Here is a 14,052-nt window from a genome sequence, read left to right on the forward strand (position 1 = left end):
AATACCACTCTAACAAAGCCTGCTCTTTATATGCTGCATGTCTGCCTTAGAAATATTATTCAAAGCAACACACATCACCACATTTTTAAAAGAAAGTTCAACACAGAAGTTTATTTTTGGTAAGATAAATTGGTTCCCTAATAACTTTACCCTTATGTCATGGTCTCATTCAGTCAAATTTAATTCATGCATTCTAAGCCTTGAGACATGCTGTCTAGCATAGCATTTTTATAATACAGTACTTTGCTCTAAATGCTTTGTATTTAATTGACATTCTCATACATTACAGTACATTCTCATTATTAAAACTGCACTATGTTGTTTTGACAAGAAATGAGGACATAGATATAGGTTTGATCATTTGGAAGCAAATCTTAATACATTAGGTATAATTAAGTAAATCATGTTATTTTTAGATGCAAAGCCTCTCTGAACTGTAAATGACTCTTACTCACTCACAGAATTATGATAAGCTAAGCATGCTCCAATACATTGTCTGCAGTCACATGAATCCAATGACGTTCAAAATTCAGAATGAGGCAGGAAGTGAATGGCAGAATGGATGAGATGGAGGAAAGCCCATATTGTGCTAGTTATGATTTACTCATTTTGTCATCCAAGTCAACGTGTATGAAATCATCAAATTAATTGTTTAATGAGAGCTTTAAACCTATTTTGACCTTTGGGTGAAAAGAGTCATCTATTCAGTCTGACTAACTGTAAAATACGGTCACAATCCCCTTCAGTTCCTGAGTTACATTGCTGAATAATGGCAAAACACATTTTTTCCAGGACATTAAGATGTCACTGTGATGTTGACTTTTAACCTTTTCGGTAAAACAAAAATGTTTATCTGTTGTATTCCATTAAACATCAGTCCGTAATTACCATTATTATCAGTTCTTGAGTTATGGCCACAAATGTGTTTGTTAAGGTCATTTTGAGGTCACAGTGACCTTCGAGTCAAACATGTCACTAATTCATTGTCAACTGTGAAATACAGTCATCAGTTCTTGAATTATGGCAGAAACACGTTTAGTGATGCCACAGTGATCTTGACCTTTGGCCCCCCTATTCTAATCAATTTATCCTCTAGTCCAAGTGGACATTTCTGTCAAACTTGGAAGAAATTCCCTTAAGGCGTTCCTGAGACATCGCATTCACATGAATGGGGCAGATGGACAGGCAACCCAAAAACATAACAAATTTAGAGCAAATCTACAATTTTAACTGTGCTAAAGGTGGGATGGTCATAGCTATCAAACATTTCATTACTAAGTGTAAGAGTCCCAAGAAACTATTGTATTTCTTCTAACAGTTTATTCAGAATACACTCCATATTATGCAAATGTGGACATTTTAGGTTCCAAATTTCTTACTCAAACTACATAGAGCAGCTTCATTATCACACAGACCAGGGAACATATCTGTGAAGACAGCATTTAGCCTGACGTGATACCTGTGGACAATGCAATAATTTATACAATTTATGACACCAAAGGATGGAATGAATCTTTTACCAAACATTGGTGAAATAGAAAATGGTCACAACTGTGGTCCATTACGATGTGAGCAGTTCACAAGAAAGGCTTTATGGGTCCGAGATCAAGCATGGTCACAGCTGACTCCTATGTGCGCAGTGTTATTTCCCAGGGGATTTCAGTGCAAGTGTGTCATCATCTGACTTGATTGAAAGTTTAAAAGTCAGTGTTCCCTCCATTATCATTCAGTACTTGAGTGAAAAATGGGTGTAAAATATACTTGAAGATTCTTCAGCATTCCAACCTATATAATGATTAGCAATAATATAATGATAAGCAATAAAAAAGAGCCAAAACTTGAGAAAAACAGGCCAAATCAAGAAAGTCGACAACTAAGAGTGAAAAGGGAAACACTGCAGTGTTGAAGAGTAGAGGCCAAAGTTCCATGACAGCAGAAGAGGCAAATCTTTAAAAGAGGTAAGAAATGGACTGTGTGGCCTTAGATTCAGCTAAAAATAAACACTATGTTTTAATTTTAATTCCTCATCATTCATCTTCATCCTCACTATCAGTCTCCTCTTTTTTCTTCTCGTTCTCCTTGGGGGGGGCAACGGGGGGAGGAAGGTCCAGACGAGCCCATGACATGGGCTCAGACTTCTTCATGGCTATCTCGATCTTGGCAGCCATCATGTTCACTGTGCTTTTACTTACATCTATCACCTGCAAGGAAAGGGGGGATGTGACAAAAGGATGGCTTAATAAACAGATGGGTATAAAAAAAGTTATTTTCAAATCAAAAAGGCCTGCTATCATACAAAATGTAACGAGTTAGCGCTGTAATTGGGTGTATTTTCAGAAAATTATCTTTTTTTTTGCCATCTGAAATCCTACAACAGAATGATCCAAACTCTTAACTGATTATCTCTTAGGTTCAACAAATTAAATCAAATAAAATTGCAATGTCACTTATGCGCACTTATCCACACACAGGAATTAATAAAACATGGAATCCAAGAAACACTTGTAGAAACACTGTCCCAGTCCAAAACAGAAGCGCGATAATTATTGTTGTTTTACTGTCCAGCCCTACCTAGGATAGATCTGCAGCATATCAAATAATAATACGCTGAAAGTGAAAATGTACTTACTCCCCACAAGCTGATTTTCTGATCAAATTCCTTCTCTCCCTCAAATATAACGTGGATGTTGAGCTGAAAGAGAGAAGACAAATAAACACAGAAGAAGTGTTTATTTAAGTGAAGATGAAGAACTCAATTAAAGCAGTTTAGATTGGGACAGATATCATCTGAAAGACTATAGTATCCCTCACCATGGTGCTGTTTGCATCCACGTAGCTCAGCTCTGGGACGGCGTTCTTGGCGTAGATAGAGATGATGACCTGCGCCCCGGTCTGGTGCCAGTCAAACCGACATGGAACCACTTTCTTACCCTACAAGGAGATTTCAAATAAACAACATTTGTAGCAGTCATCATTTGATACACAAATTCAGCCATTCTGTCCCTACCACAAAGCATTGTATCCACAGTGCAAGTGTCCACCACTAGATGGAGTCACAGCTGAGGTGTGTGTCATGCACACTTGCACACATAAGAGATCACTTGCTGTTAAACAGGCACACCTACCGCATCTTTCTTCTTCCACAGATGTGTTCCCTTTGCGCAGCCCTCTTGAGAGAGGAAGGTGTTAAAGTCGGAGGTTTTCCTCTTACAGCAGCTCCAGTATTTCATCCTGAAGAAGCAGGGAAGACATACACCCGCTGGAGTTTTAGAAGTCAGTAACTTGTCACTCAAGAGAACCAGTAAACAAGACAAAGAGGAAAATACTAGTGTTGCTCTTCACACTTCTTTTAGCTTCCAAAGAATGTCTACCATTTCAGGTCAGTACAGTGAAATGCAGAGATGGAAAGATGTTTTTAAGATTAAATTGTAAAAGTTCTTCATTATAGGTAAAAAATTATCATAATACTACTAACCCTTCATGGAAGATAGGAAATCCAGGGTGGTATGAGCACACATCTGAATCGCTTACAGGTCCTTCAAAACTCTGAAGATAACACAGATGTGGTTCAAAATACTGAAACTAGGGATGCAGCCAATGATCATTTTCATTGTCGTTTCATCTGTCAATTATTGTCTTGATTAACCGATTAGTTCATTGGTCTTTCAAATGTCAGAAAATCCAAAAGCCCAAAATGCCAACCTAAAATGTTTTTTCAGTTTACTGCCGTAGAAGTGTAAAGAAAATCTTCACTTTAAGAAGTGAATGTTTTTCCCTTAAAAAATTACTAAATAAAAGTTATTTTTTGAAATGACGTCTTTCCTCAGTACAGTCAAATTTTGATATCCTGAAATCTACTGCTTATAAAACATATTTTCGAATATTATTGTAATGACAGAGGTGAAAGTATAATTTTCTGGAAATTAGCATAAACACAAATTCATAACAGAACCAATTTAGACTCTACCAAATACTCAAACTGATTGATCAACCAAAAATAGACATCCGTTGAGAGAATATCTCATGGCTTTCAATCTAATGACTTAAAGTAAAATTATGTAAATTAAGTCCTACTTCTACAAAACCCAAGTCACTCTAAATTTTCCTCAATATTTTAATTTCTAATCTTGAGGTTTCTGCTCTGACAGGCCAGATTAGCTTGAGCAAAAACAAATATTTTTTGCTTTGCATCTGTCTCAGGGCAAACGTGGAGGAGGAGGAAAAGGAGCTGTATCTACTTCCTCTTACTCAGAGCAGTCAGCTCTTTTGGGGTGTTCTGATTTCTTTGTCAGGATCAGCATGATTTGCTTTAATTTAATCATTTCTGTTCATAGAATTTAACAAATATGTTGAATTTAATATAAATTATGCATCAATTTAAAAAAAAACAGTACACAATGACATATTCACCTACTTTTGTACATCCTCCATTTTTACAGGATGTTCCTATCTTGATCTCGTCACTATCTTCCTCTAGAAAGATGGGGAGAGACAGAGAGAGACAAAGAATTGACACCCTTACTTTGAAAAGCATGTTCTGTCCCTGTCAGCTTGTACTCCACTGCCATTATGTGAATGACACGGGAAAATTCCCAGCGGCCATCCATTAACTTCAACTGTCAACATGACCTTCCTGTGTACTATAACAAGACATGGATGGTAGTAGATGGTAGTCTGCGATATAAAGGACAAAAACAACAACAAAACAAAACAGAAACATGGAAATGTTAAAAGAAAGAAAACAAGGGGAGGATAAATTTCTGTTCTCACCATTCTTCTCAGCCGCATTTTCAGATAGCTTCAGTTTCTCCAGAGCCTGCCTCAGAGAAGCAGAGACTTTATGCTGCATTCTCACTAACGGCTCATCAGCACTGTAAGGCGTCCAAAATAAAAATTTTTATAAAAAATTAGGCATGAAACAATAACAAAGGGAATGTAGTTACTTTGTTAATTGAAAACAATTTGGAAGGGTATAAGGATTTTTTCTTTAAGTAAAGAATACATTAATGGCACCATTTCCTTGAAAATTGGGTCTTGGGTACAAAGCCAGCCTAAGACCAATACAGTATTTGAAAGGAGCTTTACTATTCAGCAGTAATTGGCTCATCAGTAGCTTGTCCACTTTCTGTTTTACCCTGGATACTCCCATGGAACCTCAGATTTCAGGCTTATTTAATACCTATGATACTATACCTATCCTTTTATACTGAACCAGAATAATTCAGAGCTTAATGTAGTCCACAGAGCTAATAAGGATATACAGTTTTAAGTCAGAAGCCCTGTGGATGTACTGAATGGAGAAACATGTGTTCTTCTTGGCTGATTTCTTTCTCTTAAATGTGATTTCAAAAACAATGCCCATGTAAAAAGTGTTGACATAATAAAATATGGGTTCAATATGGGTTAAATCTTTGTATCTCCATAAATGTTTTTCCTTCACTTATGTGTTCACTGCAAAAATAACGGTATGGTACTGTTCAAATATATTTTTTAAACTATGTTTGAAGCCAATTGTACAACCTGGGCCTGCGTATGGCCTCCTGGGGTTTAGGTGCGGAGATGATGTACTCGTTAAACTTTGGTTTTTGGTCATCTGCGTCTTTCTTTCCTCCTGATGAGGTCACATCTGGTTTCACCGGCTCAGGGGGCTTCTCCTTGTTGTGGGGGCCTTTTGTACAGCCCTGTGAGGAGAAGATCATTGTGTCGGACTCACAAACAATAAGGCCAATATGGCCACAGCAAAGGTGGTGGTGGTGGCAGTCAATGCCCATGAAAACAATAGACAATGGAAACGTGACCATGGAGAATTAAAAGTATGGATTCAAACCAAAACAAATAACTTACAGCAATGCTGAGGAAGTCTGAGAAGTCTGTAGTTCTTCTCTTGCAGCAGGACCATCCCTGGGGAAAGTCAAAGAGATGTTAACTTTGACCACACAACAAGACAAGCTAACTGTGCATTTTCAAGCATTTTACCTTCAATGCATCGTGGAATACTGGGACTCCTGGGTGATAGGTGCAGCCATCTTTGAAAACAAAACACAACTTTGATTAATTTAGAGGAAATATATGCGGTGATGTAGGAAATGGTGTAAACCACACCAGCACTGTATAACACGCAAACTTGAATACGCCTTTCTGGCCTACTTTGAATGAATACTAGTTTCATTAAAGAAACAAAACTTTTAGCTTTCATGGTACACCCAAACTTGCTCACTGTGGCAAAAAGCGCATTTCTTTTACAAAAAGATAAACAGAGTTAAAGAATAGAAGTTTCTGAAGGTGGCGAGGCGGCATTTTGACAATCAACAACTATAACCAATATATGGTCATTTTCATCTGTTTGATGGAGGCCAAGCCTTTCTTGGTAAAGCACTACATAAACAGTTACGTCTTTTCTGCAATTGCTCCTCCTTTCATGCGTGGTACACCTCTCAAAAGACTTTGGTCAGCAGTGTCAGATGCTGCCTCCGGGTGTTCCCTGTCAAAATGACCCATTAAGGTGCTTAAGGTGGGACAAAACCAATTTTAGAAACCGAATAGCAAAAGGTTATACTGGTTTTTTTAACATGCACTAAGTTGGTTAATGTATTATTCTAGCAGTATTTGATGTCTGTATGGTGTCAAATCTGTCCCTAACAGTATTTATCATGCTGTACTTAGACAAGTGTGAAGAAGTTTTTTTTTTTTTTATTAAACACACAAAACATGCTGAGATTAATTAATGTACGTTGTGTGTGTAGATTGTCAGAGAAAATTTTTTTTAAATGTAGTTAACTACAAACACCTAGTCAGTAATAATAACTAGAATTATCATTGGTGTTTAAAACAAGAACTGATCAAATGTCCAAAAGTGACATTGGATAATTCATGGTTGAAAAATCAGACTACAGACACAGCAAGCTAGAAAACACAAAGGATAAGGAGAATTAAAGCTTAAGTAGCTAAAAAAGAAAAAAAAAGAAAAACAGACCACAATTTTCGCTGTCTTTTATAGATGATGTAAATGCAATGTACATAAAATGCATAGATAAATTATTAATGTGGGCATTATGAAATTAATTGGACTGACACTCCTTTCAGAAGAACTAATTTCTGTGGAGGAAGATTTTTCAAACTGGAGCAACACCTAATATGAGCAACTTAAAAGACAATCTGACACAAGACCACTACACATGAAAACTTTATATATATATAAAGGTAATTTATAAATATCTAGATATATCTAGATATAGATATATAGATCTAGATCTTTCTCTATCTCTATCTCTCTCTCTCATATATATATATATATATATATATATATATATATATATATATATATATATATATATATATATATATATATAGTGTATATACAACTTGAAAGTAATGTTTTTATGGCACATTTGTGTACAGCATGATTTTTAAAATGTCCTCTTTCTGGAACTGCCCTGCACAACAAAATAAATCTGGCTGGGTGACACCATAAATCAAGCATTTTCATCATAGTACAGCCTGAGGTGTGATCCTTCCATGCCATTGCCACAGATATACCTTTTTAGATACCACTAAAGGACTTATGAAAAGAGGTATCCAATTAAAATGGAAATTACAATTGAGTCACTGTGTATTGCCCGTTACACAATGTTGTATTACTTGAATACAGAAGAGGACATTTCTAACAAAAAGAATTAAGGGACTCACGGATGTTTTGTCATGGGAGTTGCAGACAACAATACCACCTTGAATGTTCAATTAAATATACATAAGTGGCTACACACAAACAATGGTTTCTTGAGCAAACTTTATCTGAAGTAAGTAACTCAAGCTCAAGAAGTGAATAATCGTGACAATGACTAATACCTATCCTCATGTAAGTGAATTTCCTAGTGGAATTGTTGGGTTACTGCACTGCTGGAAGTTTGCAGGTTGTTCATAAAGAGACCAGGTTAATAATTCCATTTATATATATATATATTATCAGCTAAATGTGTAAGGAAATAATAATCACACATCCACCATTTCTCACATAAAAACAGGATGACATATGCCATAAACTGTGTGCCAAACCTCATCAACATCAACTCAACTGTGGCTTCAAATATGAGAAAAGGCAATGAGATGGGAATCATTTGTTTGCTCGTGATTATGAGTGGTGTTTTAAAATGTCTTTGAGGCATCTTTTGTTACATTATATCAAGGATTTGGACACTGTTTTGGAGAGAAATATGCACTGTAAACATTCCATGACTGCATCTGTCCTCTAAATGAGGCCCCGGGTTACTGGGGAGGCTGCTCTTACGTTTACAGACTGATCTATCACAGACTGCTGGCAGGAAACTGTGTGGGTTCAACATATTCTTTAGCTTTCCTCAGGCACAAGCCCTTCTGGTAGTAAGGAAAAGGATTAGCTTATGAATACAAATGACTTCTTTCCATTTCTTCTGGGTTTCCCAGATGTTGTGCCCCTTCTTTCGCATCTTTAGGCTGAAGTGGCAGCCATAAAAATGAGGTCTGTAATTACAAACCTAATAAAGATAACATAAGGAGTTTTAAATTCTCTTTTGCGTTGTGGAACTTGGCATTACTTGCCAACTCATCTGGAAATGGTGATCTTTCCTACGGAGATATCTGATCTCCAGACGGCTGTTGGAAAACAAGCCATTTGATGGATATTTCAACCACTTCACAACCAGTCCAGTGGATTAAATATTGCTTGATGAAATGGATATATAGATACAACGTTATTACTCTTTAAAATCTGAACCCCACTGTTGACTGGTTAACGTTACTCGGGTTTAACTGCTAACAGAAGTGCTTTCGCAGTTTTCCAAACAACACTTGTGGTACCATGACTTAATTTAGTTGTGATTGTGGAATAGCGTTGACAAATGTGCTGTATATAAACGTCGGTCTACGTGTAATAAAAAGATGAATGGTGTGTTTCTTTACCTGTAACTTTTAACTGCTTGACTTACAGTGTGTCCTGTCCGGGAACAATGGTTCTTCTGCAAAGTCGAACTAACGTTACCCTCTAACGTGCTAATCACAGGAGCTTAGCATGCTAACTTAACAACATCGTGATAACGTTACAACAGCAAGCACGCGCGTTACCTTCCAAATAAGCTACAACAGGGTTGATGAATGAAGTTGCTACTATGTTGCGTCCAGTCAGCTAACTAATATCAGGTTAGCTACATGGGCCCACCAGGCCTGCATGCTATAGAAATTTCCAGATGATCCGAGGTTAGCTTGCTAACACAGAGTGGTGCAGGGTACAGAGGTAGTCAAAGACACTACCAAGACACTAACATTACTCACCGTCTGGGTTATTTTCCGGATCAAATCGCTGCCCACATCCCTTATTATAGCACAACGCGGACATGGTGGCGGGTGAAACAAGTTTTACAGGTGGCCAGATTTGTAACTAACACTAAAAAGCTAGTGTGTGTAAGATGTAGAGCAGCGACCGTTTCTTTACTGGTCTCACTTCCGGATGATCTCGGCTACACTCGGCAAATATCGGAGCTTGCCCAGCCCGCCTCCTCCATCCTGTGAGCGCACCGCGGTCCCACACAAGCGACAACTGATGCTGACCGCTTCCAAACTTGCGTTAAGCGACAGGGTCTTTATAGCAAATTTATCTCGGACCTTAACCTTCCAGCAAACTAACACCTAGCAGTTTTAACCTCAGTTTTGTGTGAATTATAGCAGAAAAAGCCAAAATAGCACTGCACTCAGGGTTACAGTATTCAGGTGCATGAAACTGGGGCAATAGCTATTTAGTTTTACGAGGATGGCTGCAGCCTAGTAGACAACTGCCTCTCGGGATATTCTCACATGAATTTTCCATTTCGCGCATCACCATCGACTTCTGCGCGACTGTTTTGTGCATTTGCTTTTCTTTCTTTTCAAAATGACTGTCGGGGAGAGGATGGGAAATGATTTACTTCCACTGATTACAGCTGTTTCGTCTAAAGGTAGGACACGCTTTGATGTGTGAGTGAAGTCTGCACACAATATATTTAATTAAGCTACAGTCTGTAGCATGAGAAACACGTGGATTTTGCAGGGAGGGAGGCGAGCAACACTGGATCCGCATCAGCATCAAAACGGGGAACGTTAAATGCACCCCAAGATCTCCCAGGACAGTCTCTCTCTGGGGAATGTTGATCTGAGTCGTTAAATTCTGACAGCCTATTTGGTGCAGATATTAATCTATAGGCTACTATAGGTCTAACAAATAGGATCTACATGTAGCTCAAATTTCACATCATCAGTTCTTTAATAAATAATGTTTCTGTTGAAGTTGTATAATGATCAAAACAATACTACTGTATAAGACGATGCATAGGCGACAAAATTCAGTAAACAGTAGCCCATGCAGTATTTAGCAAACAAGTATTTATAATTTAAAAAAGAAAAGAAAAAAGAAAATGTTTTTAATTAGGTCATCAATTTTTCCCTCTCCTTTCCCTCTCTGGCAATTATTACATGGGTTTAAACTTTGGCTGTGCATTTGAGTTAACCTGATGATAATATCAAATGAAACCAGACTGTTTAAAAAAAAGTGTTTAAGTGCAACTACTTGTGTAGTGTAATTTCTCTTAATGCATAATGATGTTTGTCGAACCCTCATAGCTCTTGTCCTTTTTTTTCTTGTGAAACTATTACAAGCCTAATGTGGTGGTCACTGACTAAAGACTGTCACTGTGTCTTTTAGGCACTCTTTATTGCAGGAAGAGTGATTGTTCTTGATCCCTGTTATTTCATTTGGTGACATGATATGTTTCACTGAGCCTGTGTATGTGCACTGTGCTTTGATGTGTTTTTTTATGTCATTCTTTGCTTCTGAGCCTTTCGGGCACAATATTGAATGTTTGAATGCAAATTGTTTGAGTGCAACATTGAATATGCTATCATTTCCCTGTAGTGATAAGCAGTACCCCTGAAATGTCTTTGTGACTTTTGTCTCACAGTTCTCTATCAGATTTTTAGTATTCAGAGTGCATGTCTCTAACAACTCACCAACTGAATCCAGATCTGTTTTTCTTTATTATTCTTTCCAAATATAGGGTGACTGAGTGATGGAACAGAGATGAAACCTAATCGGTGGGAAAAGATGCTTCCTCTACCCAGCTTCTCTCTTCTTTTCCAATTTATTTGCTTTTTCCTCCTCCTCTGTTTTCCCTCAACCCATGCCCAGTTCTTGCCAGAACCTAGGGCAGGACAAGGCCTGCTGCTCTTCACCCAGCCTGCCTATAATGCTTCCATCTTCGAGAATTCTGCTGCAAGAACTTATACCAGAAGTGAGGTCAAAATGGGCATCATTCTTGGGCCACCTCGGTCTTTAGACATAAAATATTCCATTGAGTTTGGAGATAGTGAGGGAATCTTCCAGGCTGAGGAGTTTGTAATGGGAGATTTTTGTTTCCTCCGTATACGCACTAACGGTGGTAGCGGTGCCATATTGAATCGGGAAGTGCAGGACAATTACACACTGACAATTAAGGCATCTGCCCAAGGAGACCTAGAGGCCTTAGCCACTGTTTATATCAAGGTATTGGATACCAATGATCTCCGACCTCTTTTCTCCCCAACCTCCTATTCATTTGTTGTTTCTGAGAGTGCCCCTCTGGGTGCCAGCATAGGACGTGTAACAGCCACGGATGCTGACATGGGCTCCAACGGAGAGTTCTACTATTTCTTCAAGAACAGAGTTGAACTCTTTGCTGTTCATCCAACGAGTGGGGTCATCACTCTGACGGGTCGGCCCAGGATGGACAAACAAGACCGATTTGAGCTAGAGGTGCAGGTGGTCGATAGAGGGATGAAACTCTATGGGAATAATGGTATAAGCAGCACTGCTAGGCTGGTATTAACAGTGGAGCGGGTTAATGAATTTTCTCCTGTTCTCAGTGCAGTTGCTGTTGTTCCATCATGGGTGGACAAGAACCCAGTCTATGCCATAGTGACTGTGGAGGATAAAGATGAAGGGGTATCTGGGGATATAGAGTGGGTCTCTATCATAGAGGGTGACCCTTATGAACAGTTTGTGGTTGATCGATCACCTGTTGGGAATGAGTATAGGGTTAAAACATCAGAATTGGTTGACTGGGATACATTCCCTTATGGCTGCAACTTAACCTTCCAGGCTAAAGACAGAGGTATACCTCCGAAGTTTTCTAATACCCAAGTTGTTCAGCTGTTGGTTACAAAGCCAGACCCAGTGTTGGCGAATTTTGAGAAAGATGTTTATGTAGTCAAGCTGAGTGAAATTGCTCCCCCAGGCACTATTGTAGAGGTGGTGAAAATCTCCCCAGCTCCACTGAGTGTCAATTACAGCTTCAGCAGCCTCTCAGATCCAATGTACTTTGATATAAACCCTTTGACTGGAGTTATTATGACTACAAGGCAGCTGACAAGGATATCACAGGATTTCATAGAGATGGAGGTGGTTGATATTATTAGTCAGCAGCGAGTAAGGGTCCAAATCATGATAGAGGATGCTAATGACAACTGTCCAGTGTTCAACAGGCCCTTCTATGATATTGCAATCAATGAGAGCTTGCCTGTAGGGACTGTTGTTCTTGTAGTGTCTGCTGTGGATGATGATAAAGGAGAGAATGGGTACGTAACCCACACAATAAGTGGTGAACAGTCTCTTCCATTTAACATAGACCAGAACACGGGAGAGGTGAGAATCACAAGAGACCTGGACTTTGAGTCATCAGATGATATTTATATGTTTATGGTGCGGGCCTCTGATTGGGGTTCACCATACAGAAGAGAGAGTGAGGTTAATGTCACCATTCGTTTGATAAATATGAATGACAACCAGCCTCTTTTTGAGATGGTTTCTTGCAGGGGGATGATAAGCCGTGATTTTCCTATCAGCCAAACTATTATCACCTTATCAGCTGTGGACATGGATGAGCTAGGAATGGTGAAGTACAAGATACTGTCTGGGAACGAGTTAGACTACTTTAACTTAAATCCAGACTCTGGGGCTTTGTCTCTGAAGAGATCATTAGCAGTGGATAATTTAAAAAGTGGGATATTCAACCTGAAAATAGTTGCAACAGATGGAGAGATGTTCTCTGATCCTACCTTTGTGAATGTATCTGTGGTCAGGGGTAGGATGCCACCCAGGGGGTTCAACTGTAAGGAGACCAGGGTAGCCCAGCTATTGGCAGAAAAAATGCTCTCAAAAGCGTCTGCTATGGCTAAACCAAGACCAGATGAGAGCTATACAGACCTTTTCTCTATGAACAATCAGGCTCCACAGTTTGAGGCCTTGCCTACAAGCATTCTAGTGAGAGAAGACCTCACTGCTGGTACCAGTGTATTTCAGGTGAGAGCACGAGATGGTGACACAGGCTTCAATGGCCGTGTTCTCTTTTCCATATCTGATGGTAACAAAGAAAATTGCTTCAATATTAACATGGAGAATGGGTTGATAACTGTATTGCAGCCACTAGACCGTGAGCGTGTGGATCGTTACTTCCTTAATATCACTATCTACGATCAGGGCGTTCCTCAGATGTCCAATTGGAGACTACTGACTGTGATCATTGAGGATGCAAATGACAATGACCCCGAGTTTGATCAGGGCAGCCTCTCTGCTATTGTTTCAGAAAACTCAGCCATTGGTATGGAAGTTATTACAGTCACTGCATTTGACAGAGACATGGGTCAAAATGGACAGCTGTCCTACACAATGTTGACCAGTGTCCCTCAGTTTGGTATTGACAGTGAAACTGGAAGTGTATTTATTGCCAGCCACTTGGACCGAGAAACCTTCGCAATGTTCACATTGAAGATTGAAGTGAAAGACAAGGCTGAGAGAGGCACTCGACGCTCTTCAGTGACTACTCTATGTATAATAGTGGAGGATGTCAATGATTGCGCACCAACTTTCATCCCTAGCAGCTACAGCGCTCGAGTACTGGAGGACCTCCCACCAGGGGCTGTGATTACCCGTGTGCAGGCTCAGGACCCAGACATTGGCCCTGGTGGACAGGTTCGGTACTCCTTGATTAATGACTTCAATGGCACTTTTGAGGTAGG

The 14,052-nt window shown here is 39.1% G+C and overlaps 2 protein-coding genes across 3 annotated transcripts in view; one reads left to right on the forward strand and one right to left on the reverse strand.

The window, feature by feature from the left end:
- Nucleotides 1-1,281: 1,281 nt before the first annotated feature.
- Nucleotides 1,282-9,481, reverse strand: chordc1b (cysteine and histidine-rich domain (CHORD) containing 1b). The gene is made up of 11 exons (XM_038708376.1): nucleotides 9,304-9,481; nucleotides 5,977-6,026; nucleotides 5,845-5,901; nucleotides 5,521-5,681; nucleotides 4,771-4,871; nucleotides 4,415-4,473; nucleotides 3,476-3,546; nucleotides 3,126-3,231; nucleotides 2,812-2,931; nucleotides 2,630-2,692; nucleotides 1,282-2,201 (listed from the first exon to the last, which is right to left on the reverse strand). The coding sequence occupies exons 1-11, from the start codon at nucleotides 9,365-9,367 to the stop codon at nucleotides 2,028-2,030; spliced, it is 1,026 nt and encodes a 341-aa protein (XP_038564304.1). The 5' UTR covers nucleotides 9,368-9,481; the 3' UTR covers nucleotides 1,282-2,027.
- Nucleotides 9,482-11,080: 1,599 nt separating this feature from the next.
- The window catches only part of LOC119896047 (protocadherin Fat 3), a 72,232-nt gene continuing 69,260 nt past the window's right edge, over nucleotides 11,081-14,052 (forward strand). For both annotated transcript variants that reach the window (XM_038709522.1, XM_038709524.1), the window contains exon 1: nucleotides 11,081-14,047. In XM_038709522.1, coding sequence (XP_038565450.1) covers nucleotides 11,081-14,047 — 2,967 coding nt within the window. The remainder of the gene's footprint in view (nucleotides 14,048-14,052) is intronic.

The sequence above is a fragment of the Micropterus salmoides genome, unplaced genomic scaffold (genome assembly GCF_014851395.1).
Source record: "Micropterus salmoides isolate LMB-PRFRI ecotype aquatic unplaced genomic scaffold, ASM1485139v1 Ms_hic_scaffold_9, whole genome shotgun sequence".
Lineage (NCBI taxonomy): Eukaryota > Metazoa > Chordata > Actinopteri > Centrarchiformes > Centrarchidae > Micropterus > Micropterus salmoides.

Excerpts from the sequence above, each read along its gene's own strand:
- chordc1b (XM_038708376.1), bottom strand. The coding sequence starts at position 9,367 with ATGTCCGCGTTGTGCTATAATAAGGGATGTGGGCAGCGATTTGATCCG. Across the intron at positions 4,872-5,520 it reads GAGGCCATACGCAGGCCCAG|TGCTGATGAGCCGTTAGTGA; the intron begins GTTGTACAATTG and ends GACGCCTTACAG. Across the intron at positions 3,547-4,414 it reads AAAATGGAGGATGTACAAAA|AGTTTTGAAGGACCTGTAAG; the intron begins GTAGGTGAATAT and ends TGTTATCTTCAG.